The 26,119-nt window shown below is 34.7% G+C and overlaps 1 protein-coding gene across 6 annotated transcripts in view; it reads left to right on the forward strand.

Moving 5' to 3' along the window:
• The window catches only part of Pcdh11x (protocadherin 11 X-linked), a 538,787-nt gene that overhangs the window by 17,545 nt on the left and 495,123 nt on the right, over positions 1–26,119 (forward strand). For all 6 annotated transcript variants that reach the window (XM_052170807.1, XM_052170808.1, XM_052170809.1 and 3 more), the window contains exon 2: positions 20,746–23,241. In XM_052170807.1, the coding sequence (XP_052026767.1) occupies positions 20,746–23,241 (2,496 nt within the window). The remainder of the gene's footprint in view (positions 1–20,745; positions 23,242–26,119) is intronic.

The following is a 26,119-nucleotide window of genomic DNA, read 5'->3' on the forward strand; positions in this document are numbered from 1 at the left end:
CCCTTCTCCCACTGATGCCCGATAGGGCCATCATGTGTTACATATGTAACAGAAGTCACAGGCAGACTCATGGATACTCTTTGGTTGGTAGTTTAGTCCATGGGAGCTCTAAGGGGTCCAGTTAGTTGATACTGTTCTTTTTCCTATGGGTTTGCAATCCTCTGCAGCTCCTTTAGTCCTTCCCCTAACTCTTCAATTGGGGTCCCTGGGATCAGTCCTGTGGTTGGCTGTGAGTATCTGTATGTGTCTTAATGAGGTGCTGGCAGAGGCTCTCGGCGTTTAGTTATACCAAGCTCCTCTCTGCAAGCACTTCTTGGCATCAGCAATAGTATCAGGGTTTGCTGTGTGCAGATGGGATGGATCCCAAGGTGCAGCGGTCTCTGGCCGGCATTTCCTTCAGTCTCTGCTCGATTTTTTTGTCCCTGTGTTTCCTTTAGACAAGAGCAATTCTGGGTTAAAGATTTTGAGATGAGTGTGTGGGCCCATCCTTCTACTGGGGGCCATGTCTATCTACTGAAGGTGCCATCTTCAGGTTCTGTCTCCCCTCTGGTGGGTATTTTGGCTAATGTCATCTCTGTTGTTCCCCTAGAGCCTCTTGCATTCCTGGCATCTGGGACTTTCTAGTAGTTGTTCCTGTTCCCCACCCCCCCCCCAATGCTATTTATTTCTAATTATTCTCCAGGCTCTCTGTACTTCCCTCCTGTCTTTTCAATGTTAAATATTAACTTTTTTTTCTTGTGGAATGTTTATCTTTGCTAATCTTATTTTAGGAAAATGTTACAAAACACTTAATGTAGAAATGAAAAATCATCAGTATTAGATTGCTAAGTCTGTCAAAATATAGTACATGCAAACATATTTTTTTAAAAAATGAACATATGTACTCACACAGTATAGCAACTAAAATGACACATAACTATTTAAATATTATTCATTTGTTGTGCACCATTAATGTTAATTCCTTATGATTAATCTTAAGGAACCTATTTTTTATTTTTTTATCTATTTAAAGAATGTTGAAGGGTATTGCTTTGTAATTGCTACAGTAACAGATCTCTATATTTGTAAGTTATCTAAGAAATAGTATGTATTTATATTATAGGAAAGATATATTAGAAACTATAGGCATAAGGTTGATTTCGTTAAATACAGTGGGTATTCACGGATTTGTATTGTATAATCTAACCTGGTTTTTGAGATCTGGATAACATGAAGTATACCAGGAAACCTTGTTCTTTTGTTTCTTATATATGTATAAGTATGTGTATATATACCCTTTATTAACTCTTTTAAAGTGAGTATAATTGAAAACAATGGAAAGTCCATGTATTATGTCTTACTTTAATATTAAATAACCATAAAAATGTTAGTATAATTCCAATAATATAAATTTAATTCATTTAGTGAGCAACCAATACAAATGTATTGAGGGAGAAAATAGGTTTGAAATAGTAACTGTCCTCATCAAGTTTAATAATGGGCATCATATCAAATATTATTTATACTAATGATAATGAGGAAATATTTATTGTTAATAATGAGTATTTCTCTCGTGAGCTATTAATATTGTCATGGACTTGTTTGACATCTTCAGAATCATAAAATACTTAAAATTTCCAAATTTGTTTTAGTAGATTTTTCAACAAGAATTTTCAGCAGTTTATAGTTTACTGGGTTTACCGTTATGGCAGTGATATTTCATAAACATTTTTATAGAGAATAATATTGGACTACAAAATAAATGCTGATTTGATGACAGTAAAAATGCCTATGCCAATATTAATAAGTACATTACTATATTAATTATCAAACATTTTATCTGTGTCTACAATTATTTTCCTATGTAATAAGAAGAAATAAAATATCTTTATATACCAGTAATGATTACATACTAATGGATAAAATAATAAAAGTTATTTAAAATTTCCTTAATGCCTTGAAGAAAAGTGTTCTCTAAACAATAATTATAATCTATAGATTAATATTAGTCATTGGTAGCTTTCCCAAGATCATACGCCTTCTTTTCTTCAAAAAGAGTATCATATAAACTAAATTTACTTTTTCATACATATTTTATATGTGAGAACAGAGAAAATGTGACAGCATTGTTTTCCTTCTCAATCAATGACACTGGCTCCACATTAACTTTTGGAACTAGTTCAATTTTAAAAACATAGTCTTCCATTTATCTTCTTTAGCTTAACTCTTAAAACAGATGACTCTTCATTTGTCTCTGCCTCCTCCTGTCTCTCCATATGACTATGATGCTGTTAATATGAATACTTTCCCATATACTGCTTCAGCCATCTGGAATTACTTTATTTACATCTCATTCACATGCCATTTTAAAAATTATATTTTCTCCCATCTTTTTTTTTTCTATCACTCTGCGAACTTTTTGTTTTTGTTTTCCTATATTTTTCCATATAAGTTCAGTCACAATTATCTTTTCACGGTGAACTTAGTAAGAGTGATGTGTAATGACGTTCTTGTGTTTTATATCTCTGGCTTTTCTAAATGCAAGGCTTTATGAATATCATTTTTTAAGATTTGGTATCATCAGCCCTGTACTCTGCTAACACTGCTTTTTGGTTTGTGTCCTTTGACGATGATGGTTTACTTAGAAGGATCCTATTAAATTAGTCTGGCAAAAGATAAATGTCATAAACCCTATGAAATCTTTGCTGTCAGCAATGGAAATAATAAAATAAATGGTTTACAGAAGAACAAAGGGGCATTCTACATAACCCAAAGATACACGAATTTTAGAAAAAACAATCTCTGGATTATAAATAAATTAAAAGTATAGAACCTTATAGATTGCTTTCACGTGAGGATAATGGTTTATTAAAGACCATGAATAATTTTATTAATTAATGTGAGAGTGTATATAGATATAAAAACATGGAAAATGAAACCTCTTTTAGTTATTATCTAATAAATATCCCATTACTCCCAAAATTCAACTACCTTCAATAATAAATAAATGTAAAATGAAGGCACGTGAAGGTGGCTAAATAAAAAAATTAGATTATATGTTTCTATAGCTGATTATTTCATTCTCTTATCTTCTTACTTTGCTTTTTCCTGTGTACTCTTAAGTATTTTTTAAATATGTTCTAGGAACATTTAAATATTTTAACTTAGCATGAAGAAGTTTATTGCTATGGTAACAACTACAAATAGCCATACTATCTCCACCAAACATACTGTTTATCTAAATTGCTGTTCCTATGAGGGAACATTACATGAATATAGAAATGACCATAATCCCATTTTGAGTGCTTTAGGAAGTATGGTAGTATCTTGGAAATATATTTAAGTAGAAGTTCTTACAGGACCGAAAAAGTGAAAATGTCATCCTTTCTGACAGAACATGCATTCTTTTCTTGGAACATTGCTCACTGATTTCTGCATGAGCTAAAGTAGTGTATCCATCTGTATGCTTAAAGAATGTGAAAGTTTTCCTCAATCCATTTGTTTCTTGAAAAATCTTTTCATGAATTTTCAGGTGAAGGAAAATTTTCTCCAAACCATCAATGATGTTTATTTAAAATAAAACTTTTTTTGATAATTGGTAGGATTTTTTTGTTTTTTTTTATTCGATATATTCTTTATTTACAATCTCAAGTGATTTTCCCTTTCCTGGATACCCCTCCCCAAAGTCCCATAAGCCCTTTTCCATCCCCCTGTTCTCCAATCCTCCCCTTCCCACTTCCCTATTCTGGTATTCCCCGACCCTGCAGCACTGAGCTTTTCCAGGACCAGGGGCCTCTCCTTCCTTCTTGGGCATTGGAGGAATGGATACAGAAAATGTTGTATATATACACAATGGAGTACTTACTATTCAGCCATTAGAAACAATGAATTCATGAAATTCTTAGACAAATGGATGGAACTGGAGAACATCATACTAAGTGAGGTAACCCAGTCTCAAAAGATCAATCATGGTATGCACTCACTGATAAGTGGATATTAACCTAGAAACTTGGAATACCCAAGACACAATGCACATACAATAAAACTTCTAATCATAATAAATAACATTTTTATACATAATAGTTCTCATGTAGAAAAGTATTGAAGTTTGCATGTAGTATAACTAAATTAATAAAATTGATCTTCCAAAGACTTTAGTTCTTTGCCCTGTGTGGGGACCACCAGTGTCAACCGGCCAGATACCACAGAGCTCTCAGAAACAGAACCCACCAACCAAAGAGTACACATGGAGGGACCCATGGCTCTGGCCACATATGTGGCAGAGGATGGCCTTGTTGGACATCGGTGGGAGGAGCCACCCTTGGTACTGTGGGTTTTGATGCCCCAGTGTAAGGGAATGCCAGGGCAGGAAGTTAGGAGGGGTTAGGTTGGTGGGGAATCACCATGATAGAGGCAGGGAGAGGGGGGATGGGGTAGGGAGTTTCCAGAGGGGATTCCTGGAAAAGGGATAGCGTTTGAAATGTAAATATAGAAAATATCCTATAAAAATGACAATCAAAGAGAAAGCTGTTTTTTTAATTATTTATTTATTTTATTTATTTATTTATTTATTTATTTATTTATTTATTTATTTATTCATTCATTCATCTCATACTCCAGATTTCATCCCCCCTCCCTGGTCCACCCTCATACTCTTCCACATCCCATACCTCCTCCCCACTACCTGTCTCCATGAGGATGTCTCTACCATCCACCACACACCCAATAAGACCTCTAACTCCTTTGAGGCCTCCAGTGTCTTGAGGGTTAGGTGCATCTTCTTTGACTGAACCCAGACCCAGCAGTCCTCTGCTGTATATGTGTTGGGAGTCTCATATCAGCTGTTGTATGCTGCTGCCTTGGGGGGTCCAGTGTTTTAGAGATCTCAGGGGATCCAGGTTAATTAAGACTGTTGATCCACGTACAGGGTTGCCCTCCTCCCCAGCTTCTTTCAGCCTTCCCTAATTTGACCACAGGGGTCAGCAGCTTCTGTTCATCGGTTGGGTGCAAATGTCTGCATATGACTCTACATGTATTTATTGACAATTTTATAAGATACGCTTAAGATGCTTGCTGGGTTTTTCAGAGGGCAGACATGCTAGGTCCCTTTTTGGAAGCAATTTATAGCCTCAGTAATAGAGTCAGGACTTGGGACCTTCCCTTGAGCTGGATCACACGTTGGTTCTTTCTCTGGACCTTCTTTTCCTCAGGTTACTCTCCATTTCCATCCCTGTAATTCTTTCAGACAGGAACAATTATGGGTCAGATTTATGACTGTGGGATGGACCCCCTCTCCCTCTTTTGATGCCCTATCTTCCTGCTGGAGTTGGGCCCTATGAATTCCTTCTCCCCACTGTAGTGCATTTCATCTAAAGTCGCTCCCTTCAAGTCTTGAGATTCTCTTACCTCCTGGGTTTCTGATGCATTCTGGATGGTCCCCCAACCTCTTACCTCCTGAGGTTGTCTGTATCCATTCGTTCTGCTATCCCTCAGGTATTCAGTCCTTTTCCTTCACCCAATACCAAATCAGGTTCCTCTATTCCAGCCTGTACAATTTTCCTCCCAGGTCCCTCTCTCCTTGCCCCTTGTGATTGCTTTCTTCTACCTCCCAAGAGTCACTGATGAATCCTCTCTTGAGTCCTTCAGCTTGTTGACATTTTTGCATTCTATGTACTGTATTTTGGGTATTCTGGCATTTTATTTTTTGGCTAATATCCACTTATTAGTGAGTACATACCATGTATGTCCTTTTCTGTCTGAGTTACCTCACCCAGAATGATATTTTCTAGTTCCATTCATTTGCCTGCAAAACTAAGGGTGTCCTAGTTCTTAATAGCTGAGTAGTATCCCATTGTGTCTATGAACCCCATTTTTCTGTATCCACTCTTCTGTCATGGGACATATATAATAGCATTATTCCAGTATGTAGAATTAAATAATTTCATTTGTTCTACATGTATTTATTGACAATTTTATAAGATACACTTATCTATATTTAGTCTTTTAAAAATCTCAAGTGTAAAGATTAAGGACAAACACCAGTTTACTCTTTGAGGAAAAGTTATCTCACATGTGCTGGTTAGATTTTTCTCAACCTACCCAAATGTAAGAGACCCAAGGAAAAGCAGATCTCAATTGAGAAAATATGTTTACTAAATTGCTTTGTGGGCATGCCTTCTAGGTACAATATTATTTGATGATGGATGTGAAAAGGCACATCTCACCTTGGACAGTGTTGTTCCTGTGCAGAATGTCCTATGTAGTGGAGGAAAGTTGGTTAAGCATGAAATAGCCATGGAGAGCAAGCCCGTAAGCAGCTTTCTTCCATAGACTCTGCTTCATTTCTTGCTTTCAGTCTCCTGCCTTGGTTCATTTCTTGGCTTCCCTGTAGGTTGGACTATAATTGATGAGCTACATAAACCTTTTCCTTCCCCAGTGTTGCTTTAGATTGTTAAGTTTAGCACAACAACAATAACTCACAATGATATTTCCTGTATAAATAAGACTTTATGTGTAGACTAAAGAAATAATTATTTTTAAGTTTTGTATTTGTTTTGGTGTAAATATACTTACATATCTTTTATTCTCATTTTATTTTATGCAACTTTTTGTATTCTATAAAAAAAGGGATGACTGTATAACGTATCCTCTAATCAACCCACAGAATTTTAAAAATGAAAATAAAACAGATAATCATATGTTTAGTGAAAATATCTCAAATGCCAAATTACTGCAGTTATTCCTGTCTTTCAATGTTATGTTCCATGTCCTCTTTTTTTCTGATCCACTCATTTACTTTAAGGTAGAGAATTACCACCTGGGGCTGGAGAGATGGCTTAGCTGTTAAAAGACTAAACTCACAACATATAAGAGAATTGCCACCTGGTATGAATGAAGTCAACTATTGAATTTACTTCAAATACAGTTTCACCTTATTTTAACAATGGAACTCTTAGCCTGGGTTATCTTTGTTGATAAAAGCTTAGTTTGGGAAGAATTATCTAGCAGCAGACAGGTTCTGATCAAAAGCATAGAGGGAGGATGTATCCTTTTTGAGCTGATACTGTACATTTTACATAGTGCTCACAATACTAAATAGGCAAGAAAGTGACATGCAATGCAGACATAATTGCATTAAGAATTATGTTATTTCTGTGTACAAAATTTCCATTCCTTTCATGATAATTCAAACTGTCTTTTGCCTCCATATACATACTCATTATATGTTTGGGCAAAATCTAAACAATGGCAGTTTTCAGATCTCAAATGTGATTGACTTTTTCCTCTACATATTTTTTTCCTAAATTGCTGTCTGTCATAAGTCCATTTTTTAAATACAAGAGAATGACTTACAGAAGTGCTTGAACTTTGTACCCAAATAATAATTTCTAGCAGATTCAAGGGATTTAATAGTTTTAATAGGAAAAAAAGGGATTCAACTTCATTGTTCTGAAAATTTGTGTCAGTGTGGTTTGTAGTTCACCTCATTGTGCTGGCTTGAAGATAATAGTTTTCACTGATGTATAATCAAATTTGGATTAAAATCATGTTCAGTTTTTCTTCATTAATGGACATTTCAAAGCATGAGTCACCCTTCAAAACATAATATGTTTTGATTCCTTTAGTGGAGTGGTTCTCAACCTTCCTAAAGCTTAATCCTTTAATAAAATTCCTCATGCTTTGCTGACCCCCAAATGTATCTATAATTTTGCTATTTTCATGAATAATAATTTAAATAACTCAGTCAACCCCTGTGAAAGTTTTATTCTGCCCCAAAATTATTAGTGGATTTGCCTATTTTCCCCCTCGGGCATTCAGACAGTACATGTTATATACATCTTATACAATTATCATACAACAATATTTTCCTTAATGACAAGTTTTAATTTGATCCTCAATATGGTATGTAAGTAGTGTCTCATTGTATCAGGTGTGATGACAAATTTCATTTTGGTTACCAGTGTTCCAAGTCACAAATGTTTTTCATTAGACATTTTTCAAAAATTGAAATGCCTAAGTGAGTAAGTAAACACATTGCACATAGAGGTACTTCAAACTCACACTATTTCTTAGAGGAAGTCTGTTTTAGCATAATTCTAATAAAAATAGTTAAATTTATTTCAACTACTCATCTAGATAATATAGTTAATAACAGCACAAACATAAATTACTCTGGTGATAAAATCAATTAAGGTGGAAAAGGTGGTTAAAAGGTCACTTACTTCGATAATACGTTTTAATTTTTGCTTATTATTAGATTCTTAGACATATTATTTCTTTTTTTCAGCAGTTCGCAAATTTCAAAAGATGTCTATCATTTTTTTCAAATATGAGAATATTCTATGTATTTACCAATCCATTTCCTTTCAAAAGACATACTAAATTTTTAATATGTATTGAAGAATTGTCACTTCTTGAGAAATTGTGATTCCATTAAATTAGCATAAAGTAAACCATATATATCCTCTAACTCTGTCATATGATTACAACTTTATCCTGGTTTTCTTGTGTATGTCAATATGTACATGACTGTGATAGTAAAGCACTATGTAATTTACACATTTCAAACATAATCAAGTGTATCACAGTTGAATAGAAAATTATTATATATGAATGAAGTATGTCTCTCCTCCTTTCACTTTCCTTTAAAACCTGTTTCTGTTAAAAACAAGAAGGTGTATAGCTAGTTAGAGCAGTAGGGACTATTTATTTATTTATTTAAAATTTTGAGGTTTTTTGTCTTTTGTTTATTTATTTTAAGCTCCAGGTTTTAGTCCCTTTATGTTGCAAATCCCATACCTCCTCCCTGCAACACCTGTCTCCAAGAGGATGTCTCTACCCCACTCCCACACTGTGAGATGTCTAAACTCCATGGGGCCTCCAGTCTCTTGAGGGTTATGTGCATCTTCTCTGACTGAACCCAGATACAGCAGTCTTCTACTGTATGTGTGTTGGGGGCCTCATATTTGCTGGTGTATGCTGCCTGGCTGGTGGTCCAGTGTCTGAGAGATCTCAGGTTCTAGGTTAATTGAGACTGCTGATCCTCCTCTAGGGTTGTTCTCCTCCTCAGCTTCTTCAAGCTGTTCTCTAATTTGACCACAGGGGTCAGCAGCATCTGTCCATTGGTTGGGTGCAAATATCTGCATCTCACTCTTTCAGCTGCTTGTTGTGTCTTCCAGAGTGTAGTCATGATAGGTTTGAAAGGAATTTCTAGTTGGACTTTGCGTGGAGGCAAAATCTCAATGTAATATGCAAGTTTAAAAATATGACTATTTTAACAACTTACATAAGTACAACTATACCACGTGAAAAATTCCTCATAAATGTGCACACTTTTCTTTCCCCATTTTTCTCATAATGCTGATAATTTTTAAAGGCTGGATTAGTAATAAGACAATGTACTTAGTAACAGTTTTATCTTCTGCTTTGACATCCAGAAGCAAAGTTGAAACAATATTTCGGTTGTACCATATGTAATACTTTAAACTACTTTGTAATCTATATAAGAATCTTTCATGTTGAATATGCTTTAACATTTCCAAATTAGTATCATTTCATCATTTTAATACGGTAGAATATTGTGTACATTATGATTTAGAACTCTATTTTTAGAACATATTATTCAAGGTATATATGCTTTTTTACTAAATTATTTTATATATTTATATTACACATACACACTCACACACATTACATATTTTTGTACCAACTTGAAATGAAATTAAAATGTAGACATCTAAATAGTAACATTTTATTTTTAAAAGTACTTCATCAAACCATGATAGTTTGCTATGAACATTGATCAACCACAGAAAGATACTTATAGTACTATATCTAGAACACAAGGGTAATTTATTTTGAGACCTTTTGGCTCAAAACTCTTTTCTGGTAAAAAAGGGGGGCCTGTAACTACCATTATACATCCAAATTAACCAAACTTAAATGTGAAGGTAATTGAACAATCACCCAGTCTAGTAAACTATATATTCTTATAGAACATGAGGTGTCCAACAGAAATAAGGTGTAGGTCTTTGTTTTACTCATTCCTAGGGCCATTGAAACATACCAAAAACTTTCAGTTTTGAAGTTATTTAGATTTTTCAAAGAGTTCATAGTTATTGGTTTGGGGTTTTAAGGTCATAGCAATACTCAGATTGTTACATAATTTTTCCCCTTAGAGCCAAAATAAAGGTGAAATTCATGTTTTCTCTTTCTGTGACATATGTTATTAAGAAAAGTTTCTCCTTCTGCAGTTTGTACTTATTTTGTATGACATATGCTTCTATATAAAGCATATATATTCCAATGATGAAGAATGATTATAATTTCTGTGATTTCCCCTCTTTTAAATTAAGACATTTAGCGACTAATTAATCAAAATAGGATTTACTATTATGAAATTAAACTTGTAAGCTTCCTTAACAGTGGATCATGAAGGAGACAAAAGCCTTAGCTCAATAAAGAGTTAATTTCAAAAGAATTTATACTTTTTACCTACTAAGTATATACTGTTACAACATTTATTTTATACACTGAAATGTCAACTGTTGTCACATCTTTTGACATTTTGACAGCTCTTCAGTAGAATAAGAAAGAGGTGTTTCTATAATAGTTAATGGACGAACTAGATGAGGTTTGGAGATTTCAAAACAGTAATAATTCTAGTGACTTACTATTGACTTTTTTATGTTGTGTAGTGAATGAGCATTATTTCTTAAAAATTAAATAAGAAATAAGGTCAAGGTTGGAAATTTTCCACATTTTTAAAAGTACAATATATTGACTTAATTAACTTGCTCAACAGTTCATATAAGACCTGAAAAATTAAAATACTATGAATATTATTTTAAAACTAAACTATTTAAACCATTATGTTTTTTTTTTAAAAAAAGTGTTATAATATGATAATTTTTATAATGAAATAAAAGTGAGGTGTGGTTGTACACACTTATAATCACAACACTTACGAGGCTTAGTGAAACTATTGCTGCAAGCTCTTGGCCTGCTGGAAATACAGTAACACCCTGTAGGTATAAACAAAACAACAACAAAGAAATGAAACTTGTATTATATTTTGCTTTGGAAAACAGAAAGGGAATATGTCAAACATTTGATTATGTATGATAAAAAAGAAAATCTCACACATATATAGATATATAGATATAGATGTAGATGTAGATATAGATACCACTGCTTATGTTTTCATTTCTTTTTCTCATATGATTCATTCTTCCTAGTATTAGTACTGTCTTTATCTTTTTTTTGTTTGTTTGTTTTAGTTTTTACTTATTCAATTTACACCCTGGTAACTGCCCCCCCCTCCTGGTCACCTACCCCTACAACACGCCCCCTTCTCCTTTGGGTATTCCTACTACCCTACCCTGGCATTTCATGTCTCTGTGATGTATGGCACTTTCTCTCCCATTGAGACCAGACAAGAAAGCCCAGCTAGTAGAACATATCACAGAAACAGGAAAAAGATTTTAGGATAGCACCCATTCCATTTGTTTGGGTCACACATGTAAGCCAAGCTAAACATCTGCTACATATTAACTGAGAAGCCTAGGTCCATGCAGTTTATGTATTTTGGTTGGTGGTTCAGATCCTGGGAGCTCCAGGGGTCCAGATTAGTTGACTCTTTGGTCTTCCTGTTGAATTTCTCTGCCTGTAGGAACTTCCCATCCTTTATCTTATTCTTAGATGAGAGTTTCCAAGCTTTATCCCCTGTTGGGCTGTCAGTGTCTGTATTTATCTGAGTCAGCTGCTGGGTGGAGCCTCTCAGGGGACAACATGATCCTGTCTGTAAGCATAGCAGAGTATCATTAATAGTGTCAGGGATTAGTGCTTGCCCATGAGATTGTTCTCAAGTAAGCCTGCTTGTTGGGTGGTCATCCCTTCAGTCTGTGCTCTAACACCTGTGCCTGAATTTCTTGTAAACAGAATACATTTTGGGTTAAAACTTTTATGGGTGGTTTGATATCCCTATTAACCCACTGGGGAACTTGCCTGTCTATAGGAGGTCATCTTTGAAGGAGACATATCCCCAATGTTATGAGCCACAGCTAAGGTCAACCCCATTAGTTCTTGGGTGCCTCTCTTATCCCAGTTCTCTTTCCTGGAGATGGTTACAACACCACCTCCACATCCATGTCAGTTGCAAATTTCCATGTACTTTCGAGGACATCTAGTCATCTCTCCTATCTGTCCACACACCTCCTCTTTAACTCCCATCCCCTTTCCCATTCACCCTTCCTCCCAGTTTTCTCCCTCCATCTGACTCTTCTGACTAGAACTAGTTTTAGAACATGAATCCTTTGATTTTTAAAATGTAGCTGAAACTCAAAATCTCCATATTACATCATTTTTTCAGTTTTAAAGTAGGGTTTTCTAATAAAACAATCAAATTCAGTTAAAACCAATATTATATTTTACATTTACAGAAAATCTAACACACCTGCTCTTACGGTACCTTGTTCTAGGACCTTTAAGTCGTATTGTCTTTGACTGATTTTGATCATGAAATGGCTCATGGGTAAGATAATTTGCTGTAAAGCTTGATGACCTGTGTCTTATCTCAAGAGCCCACATGTAGTCTGGATACAAGTGAATCCATGAAATTTGTCCTTTGATATGTACTAGCTATACATACGCATCCTTAAGTACATACAATAAAGTATAAAATTAGTTAGCTTTTATTATGCTCTAGCATATAATGTTATAAGTGAAATGTTTGTCCTCCTATAAGCCCATTCCCATTTTCATAAAATTAAGTATTTGTTATTGTTGGCTCTAAGTTTTCCAAGTGATCTATTAATTACAAGACATGAAAACACAAGCAAAACATGTTTTGTTATTATTTGTTTCCCATCTCCAAAGGGTCTTGGTCTTCTCTAATTTTGTGTTGTACCCTACATTCTTAATTCATGTGGTACACAGTTCATAGTAAAATTTGCTTTTAAATACCATATAGTCTTCTCTTGGTTCTGCAGTTCTCATTGTGTTCATTTAAGATTTATCATCCTTGATATAACTTACAACCTGAAATCAATAACTTTCTTTTGAATTGAGACAAAGACTGTTACATGCACTGTAGCAAGTTCAGCAGCATAGTGTACTCCTGAGAACTGCATACCAGCTTCATTCTTTTCTCCAGTTACACCAAATAAATATGTCTCCAAGGTCTCCAAAATATCTCCTGTAGGGAAACAGATATAACTGTATCTTCCCATTTCCTTGTGATGTTAAAATACTTGGAGTTTTATAGAAAACATGTCCAATACCATAGAAGATTCAGGTTTATTTCAAAATTGCTCCCCAGATTCTCAAATGATGAATGACTTCAAGAAAGACAGTAGTTCAGAAATAAATGATAACCTGAATAATAGTAAATTATTTCAATAACTTACACAATTAGAAGATCATTTATATAATATCCTTAGTCAAAATCCAAGTCCTTTGATGTGGAAAGATTGTATGAAGCAATACTTATTTTTAAAATGTTTGAAACACATTATCCAAGTTAAATTTTAGGTATAAAATTTATTTCTTGTCTTTGTAACTAAAATGAGAAACATTGATTCAGTATGTTTATTAGTAGTTTTCTTCTATTTTGAGATGAGATTTTTTTTGTCCAAAACCTTATGATGTTTATATTGTTGTGGTCTATATTCTTAGCAAACATTCTATTAGGACTAGATAAATCTACATAATAAGGCATATGATCACTTTATTTATGTATTAGTTTATCTTTCCTAGTGAACAAATGGGTTTATTAGGCTTTTACAAGGAGGAATAAGTGACTCAAAACATTTTTTATCAAGAAAAGATCCCATATTCCTACCTGAAACTTTTATGGAAGTGATAGAACCCCACCTTAGATTTTCTCTTATGCAGTTTGGGCTTCAGCAGTTCCCAAGATCATGTGTACCTCTAAGATGGGTGGAATCCAAGATGAGGTTCCAGTGGTACCTACACTCCTTATGTATTACAATGGAGCATAAGAGTCACTGTTTGTTTCTACTTATTTTGTTGCCATAGCAAACATGGCGTATATTCTAGATCACCAACGTTATGCCATGCTCATGTTGGGGACAGTAAGAAAAGATATCCTTATCCTCAAATCTTCCTCTTCCTTATATCATTAAGAAATGAAAATATAATAGATAATTATGGATGACTTTTGGGAAGGTCTTGAAAGAGAGGGTTAAGTGAGGACGGGAAGGGAAGATGATAAAGGGATGAATATGAGGAGAGACAAATAATACAAATATACTGGAGAAAAACTATACATGCACATATATGAAGATGATCTACATGAAGTCACCAAATAACAGGGGAGACAGAGTCCTAACTGTATTCTTGTCACCAAACTAAATCTTCAGTAGGTTTACTAGGTTATGTCTGATTTGAGTTGTTGGCCAAAGCAGTCACATAGGAATCCCCAAACAACCCAGGCTTTTATAAAGACAAAATCAAAACAAAAAACAGAACAGAACAAAACCAAAGCAAGAACTTATTGGTGAAGAAAACAACTCCAAAAATACTTACAATTTATTTAATGCATTCTTCTATAAACAGAAATAGTAGCTATTCTTCTGGACAACTGGAAATATTTTTCATATTATACCACTGTTATAAATCTGATGTGTTGCAGTTATAAATTATCTTAGAGTCCTAGAAATTGTGTTGGTTTTATTTTTTATTTATTCATTCATTCATTCATTTATTTTAAACTCCAGATTTTATTTTCCTCCCAGTCTACCTTCCAACTATTCCACATCTCATACCTCCTCTCCATTCACCTGTCTCCACAAAGATGTTCCCACTCCTTTCCCTTAAACTCCCTGGGGCCACTAGTCTTTTAAGAATAAGGTGAATCTTCTCTGACTAAACCCAGACCCAGCAGTACTTTGCTGCATATGTGTTGGGGGCCTCATATCAGCTGGTGTATGCTGACTGGTTGATGATCCAGTATCTGAGAGATCTCTGCAGTCAAGATATATTGAGACTGCTGGTCCTTAGATAGGCTCTCCCTTCTCTTCAGCTTCTTCCAGCTTTTCCCTAATTCAACAACAGGGCTCAGCAGCTTCGGTCCATTGGTTGGATAAAAATATCTGCATCTGACTCCCTCATCTGCTTGCTGGGTCTTTCAGAGGGTAGTCTAGATAGGCCTCTTATTGTGAACACTCCATAGCCTCAGTAATAGTGTCAGGCCTTGGGACCTCCCCTTGAGCTGAATCCTACTTTGGATCTGGTACTGGATTGTCTTTTTTTTTTTTTTTCAGGATCCTCTCCATTTCTATTCCTGCAGTTCTTTGAGACAGGAACAATTATGGGACAGAATTTTGTCTATGGGAGGGCAACCACCTCCCTCACTTGATGCCCAGTCTTCCTGCTGGAGTTGGGCTCTACAAGTCCCCTCTCCCCTCTGTCAAGCATTTCATCGAAGGACCCTTTGAGTCCCGAGGGTCTCTCACCTCCCAGGTCTCTGGTACATTCTGGAGGGACAATCCCCCCTCCCAACCTACTACCTCCAGAGGTTGGGGTTGCCTGTTTCCATTCTTTCTGCTTGCCTTCAGGGATTCCAGTCCTTTTCCCTCATCCAATACAAGATCTTGTTCCCCTCTCTGTCCACACCTCCATTCCCTTTCCCTCCCAGGTCCCTCCCTCCTCACTTGTGTTTTCTTTCTTATCCATCACAAGTGGGAGTGAGGCATCCTCACTTGGGCCCTTAGGCTTGTTGATGCTTTTGAGTTCTGTGGGCTGTATCTTGGGCATGACACACTTTTTTTTTCAGCTATTAAGTATATTTCTGTCCTCTTTTCTGAAATAGCCATATCACTATGGTTTATCTATTTCTAACTCTTCTGTAATGTAAAGAACATCATATTTACATATGCAACAATAATTATAAGACAAAAAATAATCTTTAAATTCAGTAGTTTTAAATAAATTTTCAGTAGCAAAAGCTGAAGAGAAAACTTTAGTCTTTTTTTTTTAATTTTTTATTGGTTATTTAATTTATTTACATTTCAAGTATTATCCCCCTTCCCAGTTTCTCCTTCACAACCCCACTTTCTCCCACTTCCCTGCCCTAAAATTCCCCTATGCTGCTGTATCAAACCTCCACAGGACCAAGGGCCTCCCTTCCTGTTGATGTGAGATAAGTCTCTCCTCTGATACATATGCAGCTGGAGCCTCAGGTCCCTCCATATGTACTCTTTGGTTAATGGTTTAGTCCCTGGGAGCTCTGGGGTGTCTGGTTGGTTGATATTGTTGTTCTTTCTATGGGGCTTCAAAACCCCTTCAGCTTCTTCAGCCCTTCCCCTATCTCCTTCATCCCCATGCTCATTCCAATGATAGGCTAAAAGCATCCTCTTCTGTATTTGTAAGATTCTGGCAGTGCTTCTTGGGAGACAGCTGTATCAGGCTCTTGTCACCAAGCACTTCTCGGCAACAGCAACAGTGTCTGGGTTTGAGGGCTGAAATATGGGTTGGTTTCCAGGTGGAGCAGTCTCTGGATAGCCTTTCCTTCACTCTGTACTCCACTCTTTGTCCTTGTGTTTCCTTAAGACAGGAGCAATTCTGGGTTAATATTTTTGAGAAGTCGGGGAGGGGGCATCCCTTGACTGGGGGATCTCTACAAGTTCTCTTTCCCCTTTATTGTGTATTTCAGCTATTGTCATCCCTGTTGGGTCCTAGGAGCCTCTTGCTTTCCTGGCATCTCGAACTTTCTAATGGCTACCTCCAGTTACCCCATCCCCATTGCTACACACCTCTGTTCAATTTCCTGACCTGTATATCTCCCCTGTTTCCTCCCATACCTGATTCTTCTCTCCTTTTTCCCCTCTAACCTCCTTTGTTCTTCCCAAGTTCCTCCCACCCTTTGCCTCCTGTTATTATTTTGTTCCCCCTTCTAAGTAGGACAGAAGCAACCACACCTTTGTCTTGTTTCCTTTTGAGCTTCATATGGTCTGTGGGTTGTATCATAGGTATTCCAAGAGTTTTTCCTCATATCCACTTATCAGTGAGAATATACCATGTGTCTTCTTTTGTGACTGGTTTCCATCTGTGCCCTGGATCTGACCCTGTGCCACAGCTGTCTGTACCCCAAAACCTCCTAGAGAGAGTTAGTCTCCCAGGAATTTTTAAGCCAACCACAACTTTTGCTCAATCTACACAATAAAAGGAAAAAAATCAGGTCGAGATCAAATCCCTTTGGATTTATTTTAACTCCTTACCAGCACTGTATGTGTTTGCTGAGCAATTGTACCAGATGTATGATATTGAAAGTGCAGCGATATGTATTGCATTCCATTACACAATGAAGTGGTGTTATGTATATGCATGTAAAATATTTACCATTGACCATAGTAGGCATTTTCAAAAGCAAAATTATGCCCCTTTCACTTAAAGATCAACATTTGGTTCTTCTCAATCATATTTTACATCTGATTATTTTGCAGGAATTTTGTTTGTCTGGCTTGGATTTGCAACTCCAAGTACATTTTTGAATCTAAAAAGAAATATTACTAATGGATACAAAAATTCTATAGTAAAAAATGAGATATTTTTTAGTCCATAAAATAAATTTCCTTAACATTAATTAGAACTGACAATTTTTGGTACAACCAGTCTGGAAAGCAGTCTGGCGGTTCCTCCGAAAACTGGGCACCTCACTTCCAGAAGATCCTGCTATACCACTCCTGGGCATATACCCAGAAGACTCCCCACCATGTAATAAGGATACATGCTCTACTATGTTCATAGCAGCCCTATTTATAATTGCCAGATGCTGGAAAGAACCCAGGTATCCCTCAACAGAAGAGTGGATGCAAAAAATGTGGTATATATACACAATGGAGTACTATTCAGCCATTAGAAACAATGAATTCATGAAATTCTTAGGCAAATGGATGGAGCTAGAGAATATCATACTAAGTGAGGTAACCCAGACTCAAAAGGTGAATCATGGTATGCACTCACTAATAAGTGGATATTTACCTAGAGAACTGGAATACCCAAAACATAATCCACACATCAAATGAGGTACAAGAAGAAAGGAGGAGTGGCCCCTGGTTCTGGAAAGACTCAGTGAAACAGTATTCGGCAAAACCAGAACGGGGAAGTGGGAAGGGGTGGGTGGGAGGACAGGGGAAGAGAAGGGGGCTTACGGGACTTTCGGGGAGTAGGGGGGCTAGAAAAGGGAAATGATTTGAAATGTAAATAAATTATATTGAATAATAAAAAAAAGAATACATGAAATAAAAAAAAGAAAAGAAATAAAAAAAAAAAGAACTGACAATTTTATGTAGTTTAAACCAAAGGTATCAAAATCTAAAAAGCCACATTAATGATTTCTTTTAATGTCATTTTCTCTAAGGTTCACATTTTAGTTGCACACATGATTGCTTGAGAGACATAAGCTTTTATATTTCAGAAGTAGTATCTTTGCCCCATATTACAAATATTTATCATAATTTATTCACAAGTAAATGTTTACAAATTTCAACTATTTCATATTTTCTTCACAAATGTTTACAAAATATTTTATTATTTTATTGACTATTGACAGTTTTACATTCATTATTAGAAAAATAGAAATTATTTCATTGAATTATTCTTTATATAATTTTAATGATGTTAAGTAAAAAAATAGATAAGTATGCACATAGTGAATGTTCCTGAGTATATATAAATGAGAAAATTTCTTTGAAATTAGAAAAAAAATCAAGGTCTGGTAGCTTTCCTCCTATCTTTGGAAATAGTATCTAACTTTTGAATGTATACTTTTATTCATGGAAATGATTGTTAATGCATTTATGTATGCTGCATGTTACATCCTAACATATATGCATATAAACAATGACATTTTATATTTATCTTCTAGTCACAGGCATTAGTATATTAAGGCTTAAATTAATTAACTAGAGATCCACTCACATGACACTTAAACAAGGAAGGTGGCAAGTTATACTTAGATATATCAATATTTAGGGGAAGGGCATTGTGTTTACAGCAGATTTGGGGGGTGCTCAGCAGTTGAGAGTACTTAATGGGAAGCTCAAATTTATTTCTTAATAACCATGTCTGATAATTCAAATTTATATATATATATCTGAACATTCCTTCCTCCATCAGTGCAAATCTATATACAGATGCACATACACAAAATCAGCAATGCAAGAGACCTAAAAAGAACTATTAAATTTTTGAACTCTATGTTTGATATGATGGTAGTAATATAAATAGGTTGTTTGTATAATCTTCCCCAGCAACTATTAACTGCATGGAACTGTTGAAAAGCAAAAAATATGATACACATAAATAAATGATTTGGAGACCGTTTCTTATATTAGTGAAATAAAATTTAAATTTAAATACTCAATCATCATATTGAATAGTTCAATCACTGAATAAAACAGAAGAGTAATGGATGTAATTTTCATCAGTTGATATTTAATTATCTCCAGGGATGTTAAAAAATTGCCTTATGATTTATACAATTTCATTTAAAATAAGCAATATATATATATATATATATATATATATATTCTTTGAAACTTAATCTCAGGTAAATTTTATTAAAATGTAACATAATTTCAATTTTAGGTAGACTAAAACCAAATTATATATGCAAAAATACATAAATATACATATAAGCTCAATAATTTAAATTATCATGGCTTGACTTGACCAGTATATACTAAAGTCTTAAATTAAATAGTTGTATTTGAAATGCATTAACTTTGTAATGTTTATTTATTCTTTTAAAGCAATATTATATTAGTTTCTTCTTATATAACTCCTTAAATAATGTTATATTTAATATTGCTTTACATATTATATTCAGATTTCACTAAGTCTTTCTTCGCTGATATTAGTTCCATATTTAATACTTTGAAAGTCATTGGTATTATTCACTTTATATATTATTACTCTATTATTTAAATAGTCTTACTTACCAACCAGCATATTTCTTGTACCCAGAAGGTTTTCTGGTACCTTGTAGGTAGTCACAATTGATGTGCTGACAGAAGTAGAATTGAGAATCACTAAATTTATAGATTAGCATTTTGAAGCATTGAGAATTTAAACCTGCTTAAAATTATATTTGAGTATAATCGCCAGTTAATTACTAGTTACCATGATTACCTATCTTTAATTTTTAATGAAATAGTAATATAAACATCAATATACTACATTTTATAAAACATTTTTCATTAAGTATGCTGTATAAAAATAAATTTCAGCTTGCTGATTTAATAAAGTATAAAAGCATTTCTTTTCCTATATAAAGATAAATCAGTAAATAAAATGTAAATGGGATCCTTATTTTTATTTTAAAATGTTGGATAAATTGTCTTATTTAGATGTGAGAATTTTAAGAAAGTATAATCATTAATTGATTCAGTATCATGTAAAAGTTTAGTAAAAGTAATCTTTTGAAAGTACTATATATTTCTTTTGGACACAAAAATAATTTATGTAATAAACTACATTTACTACCACAATATGCTATGCATAAAATATATTAAAATATTTAATGACTTGCATCTGAGCAGAATGTTAGCTGTAAGCCAAGCTGAAATTCAGAGCTGAGGACTTCTGGTATCTGTTGCTGAGACTTTCCTCCAGTCCTATGGATTCTAAAAATTGGAAATCATCCTCATTACAATATTTAGCATAAATTTAATTATAATTTAAAATATATGTAGTATTGTATATTAATATGCTTTAAATTTTATATCATTCCATGTCTTCCAGAGTCAAAATATTTTTGGTCTTGATGTCATTGAAACACCAGAAGGAGACAAGATGCCCCAGCTGATTGTTCAAAAGGAGTTAGATAGAGAAGAGAAGGATACCTACGTGATGAAAGTAAAAGTTGAAGATGGTGGCTTTCCTCAAAGATCCAGTACAGCTATTTTGCAAGTAAGTGTTGCAGATACAAACGACAATGGTCCAATCTTCATAGAGAAGGAAATTGAAGTCAGTATACCAGAAAATGCTCCTATAGGTTCTTCAGTGACACAGCTCCACGCCACAGATGCAGATATAGGTGAAAATGCCAGAATTCACTTTTATTTCAGCAATCTAGTCTCCAACATTGCTAAGAGATTGTTTCATCTTAACACCACTACTGGACTTATCACTGTCAAGGAACCACTGGACAGGGAAGAATCACCAAGTCACAAGTTATTGGTTTTGGCAACTGATGGTGGATCTACACCAGCACGAGCAACGGTGCTGGTCAATGTCACAGATGTTAACGATAACGTCCCATCAATTGACATAAGATACATTGTCAATCCAACCAATGGCACTGTGCTTCTTTCAGAGAATGCTCCGCTTAACACTAAAATTGCTCTCATAACTGTGATGGATAAGGATTCTGAACATAATGGTAGGGTAACATGCTTCACAGATCATGAAGTTCCTTTCAGATTACGGCCAGTATTCAGTAATCAGTTTCTCTTGGAGACTGCCGCATTTCTTGACTTTGAGTCCACAAGAGAATATGCCATTAAATTACTGGCTGCTGATGCTGGCAAACCTCCTTTGAATCAGTCATCCATGCTCCTGATCAAAGTAAAAGATGAAAATGACAATGCTCCAGTTTTCACCCAGTCTTTCATAAGCCTTTCTGTTCCTGAGAATAATTCTCCTGGTGCGCAGTTGACAAAAATCAGTGCAACAGATGCAGACAGTGGAGAGAATGCTGAAATAAGCTACATGCTAGGTTTTGATGCACCACCTGAATTCAATCTGGATCATCGTACAGGCATCCTGACTGCAGAGAAGAAACTAGATAGAGAAAAACAGGAAAAGTATTACTTTACAGTCCTGGCACAGGACAATGGAATTCCACCCTTAATGTCCAATGCCACTGTCTTCGTGACTGTTCTTGACCAGAATGATAACAGCCCAGTTTTCACTCACAATGAGTATAACTTCTATGTTCCTGAAAGCCTTCCAAAACATGGCACTGTAGGACTAATAACTGTAACTGATCCTGATTACGGGGAGAATTCTGCAGTTACTCTCTCCATCTTAGATGTGAATGATCAATTTACTATTGATCCACAGTCTGGTGTCATCAGGCCAAATATTTCATTTGACAGAGAAAAACAAGAATCCTATACTTTCTATGTAAAAGCTGAGGATGGTGGTAGGGTATCACGTTCTTCAACTGCTAAAGTAACCATAAACGTGGTTGATGTAAATGACAACAAACCAATTTTTATTGACCCTCCTTCCAATTACTCCTTTGAATGGGTTCTACCATCCACAAATCCTGGCACTGTCATCTTCAAAGTCCTTGCAATTGACGATGATATTGGCATGAATGCAGAAGTTCATTACAGTATTGTTGGAGGAAATACAAAAGGACTATTTATGATTGAACAAATATCAGGCAACATCACATTGAAGGAGAAGTGCATGGTTTCAGATCTTGGTTTACACCGAGTCATAGTCCAGGCTAAGGATTTAGGACAACCTGATTCTCTCTTCAATGTTGTAAATGTCAATTTCTTTGTAAATGAGTCTGTGCCCAATGCTACACTGATTTATGAACTCGTGCGCAAAAGCATTGATGCACCTGCAAATCAAAATACTGAAACAACTAATGCATCCTCGCCAACCACTGACTATGTCAAGATCATGGTTGCTATTGTTGCTGGCACCATAACTGTCGTCCTAGTTATTTTCATCACTGCTGTAGTAAGATGCCGCCAACCACCACGCCTTAAGGCTTCTCAGAAAAACAAACAGAATTCTGAGTGGGTTACTCCAAACCCAGAAAACAGGCAGATGATTATGATGAAGAAGAAGAAGAAGAAAAAGAAGAAGCATCCCCCCAAGAACCTGCTGCTTAATTTTGTTACTATTGAAGAAGCAAAGCCAGATGATGGTGAAAATGAGAGAAACAGTGTCACACTAGATCTTCCCATTGATCTGGAAGAGCAAACCATGGGCAAATACAACTGGGGCACTACACCTACTACCTTCAAGCCTGATAGCCCTGATTTGGCTAGACACTACAAATCTGCCTCTCCCCAGCCTGCATTCCAGATCCAGCCTGAAACGCCCCTGAACTCAAAGCACCATATTATTCAGGAACTGCCTCTTGATAATACCTTTGTTGGCTGTGATTCCATCTCCAAGTGCTCCTCCAGCAGTTCTGATCCCTACAGTGTTTCTGAGTACAACTACCAAGTGACAACTTTCAAGGCCCCTGTGTCTGTGCATGCCAGACCGGTAGGTAACCCAAGTTTCTAAGTAATCCTTTCAACTTATTACTCTCATTCTTTTCACCTGATATAGGATTGTGAAGAACATTGATTACTAAGAAGGAACAAAACAATCAAACTTCACATAATATTCAAATAGGAATATGAAATCATTTAAATTTGGTAGACAGTACAAAGTGAATGCTAAATTAGAAAATTTCATTATTATAAGGGTAATTTTGTCTGTAGGTGGCAGTGTGATGCTTCTTGCTGGAGTGCATCATGGAAAAATTATATAATAAAGATTATAGCACTCACCTGATTTACCACATTATTTCTAAGATTCAGAAAAGCCTGGACTACTTGCTTTATAGAAAAACATTTGCTAATGTGATAAGTAGCTATCAAACCAAATGGTTCTGTGAGTCTTTGCTTCATGTCCACAAATCAGTAAATAACAAAGGTATTTAAATGACAGTAACATATCCATTACTCTTTCCTATGACATCATTCTACTTTCTCTCAACAATGAAGAGTTTCAATTTCATATTAGGAAGTGAAAATATTTTGACTTATTGTAAAACACTAGAACAGTTTAAGAAAGTGAAGGTTTGCTCATTCTCATATTCTAGCCAAATAAAAAAATGGAGAAACACCTTCATTTTAGGGCTACCATTTAAATATCTGTATTTTTAATGTCCATCCAGAACCATTCTCAAAACATAATGACTTTTAGAAAATGAAATATGTTTTCTTTTCCTAATGGGCACGAAAGGAAATTAGAGCATAATAAGAACTAAAAAATCTATGCACAAGAATCTCAAACCCAATACATTTCAGAAAACAAAAGTTTACACAGTGCTTTAAACTTAGTATTTCATTGAGAAATAAATACAAATTTATGCACAAATTCATAACTCAATTAAATGATTTAAGTAAGTTATTTCCCTAATGAATTCAAATAATGGAATTTACCTACTTTTTATGTAAATGTAGTTTTGCCTGTTGATTTTATTACTTCAAGTGGGTAACAGAAAATTAGTAACTCCATTTTCATGAATTAACTTGACTTATTCACTTATTCAGGCTTAATATACTGGCTATAAAGAGAAAGATAAATTCCTTTTCATTGAAAGGCATAGATACTAAAAGGATGCTGCTACCAGATTCAAGAAAACACTGCAAATAATTGACCATAATTTGAAAAACAGTTTGAAAACTAATGATATTTGAGGCTAAACACTTTCACATACACAAATTTAAAGTAATGATGTTAATACATTTCTTTCAATTACACAGTGAAGGTAAAGTTTGAATGAACACTAGGTAAATTTTTATTGTATTATGCAACAAAGAAAACTAAAACCCTAGTTGCTGTCTAGGATTCCTTTTATGCTTTGAAGAAATTTAGAGGGGTTTGTACAGTTTAGATTAGTTATTATACTGTACATCATTAATGACAAATGTAATAAATGTCTATCATCTCCAAAGACTGTGTTTTTGCATATATTCAACCATTCAAGTGGAAACTCTTGCTTTCTCATTCTTACCACAATTATTCTATTTTTAGGAATGTTTCCTTCTTTTTTCAGTTTTCTTCATTTTGGTTCATCAAGACAGGATATATCTCTGTAGTCATGGGTAACCTAGATCTCCTTTTGTAGAACAGGCTGGCTTCTACTTCAGAGATTTACCTGCCTCTGCTTCACATGTCCTGGAATTAAAGCTATGCATTACCATTATTCAGCAGAAGTATTTCTTAATAAGAATATTTATTATCAGTAGCACTTTAAGAGTACCTCATTTTACTTTCTCATTTGATTTATAAATGCATACTGAGTTTTTTGTATCACATATGAATTTCATATCTTTCAATGGATCGGCTCAAGGAATTAATAAAGCATATTTTGTTCATAACTATTTGTACAAACATAGAAATATTTTGCATATAGGAACCCTAAGTATGTAAGAGCTAAAAGGGATAATAATGTTTTTTTCTAGATATTCTTATAATTAATGCCAGTAAATGTGCCTTATATTCACTGGTACTGAAGAAGGCTAACAACATAAAGTGAGTATAGAATAGATAGGCAAGGTATCCATTTAAATACAGTGTCTTCATTATTAGAAAGAGCAAATAAAATTGGGAAGCTGTGTCTTTAGCAGTAAAAATTAAAGAAATAAAATGTTTCTTGAGCAAAACTTAGCAACAGATTAAAATATTTCTGTCAACAGAAGCCTTAAATAGTCTAAAATATTTTATATAAACTCAGTATAGTATTTATACAAGGGGGATTAGATATTTACACTGGCTCCTTAGTCATCTGTTTAGAAATATGCATGTGGATAAAAAAGGATATCTACAAAAAAATTACATTTTATAAACAAAAGTATATGCAGTTGTTAACTTCATTCTGACTCTTGTCTTGTGGAAAATGTGGAACATTGATTATATATCATTAACCTATTATGTATCTTCTATATCTGCAAAATATGTGGCTCTAGCTTGTCATCAATTTGCTTGTGTTCTATGGAAGAAGTTGTTGTGCACATTGTATAAAAAAGGTAAAGTTTGTAATTTAAGAGGAAAAGTTGTATGTATTATTTTCTATCAACAACATTAACTACATTAGAGTGTAATTTTTAATTATCATAGGATATTTTAAGCACAAACAATTTTTTTAGAATCATCTTTTTTTATTCTGTAATCAGTTTTTACAGTTCAGTCTTTATCCTCCTCCTGGTCTGCCTTCTAACTATTCCACATCACATAACTTCTTCACACTTGTCCAAGAAAATGTCCCTACCCCAACAGGCAACCCCATTCCATGGGTCCTCAAGTCTCTCAAGGTTTAGGTGTATCTTCTCTCACTGAGGCCAGTTCCAGCACTCCTCTGCCCTATATA

The sequence above is a fragment of the Apodemus sylvaticus genome, chromosome X (assembly GCF_947179515.1).
Source record: "Apodemus sylvaticus chromosome X, mApoSyl1.1, whole genome shotgun sequence".
Lineage (NCBI taxonomy): Eukaryota > Metazoa > Chordata > Mammalia > Rodentia > Muridae > Apodemus > Apodemus sylvaticus.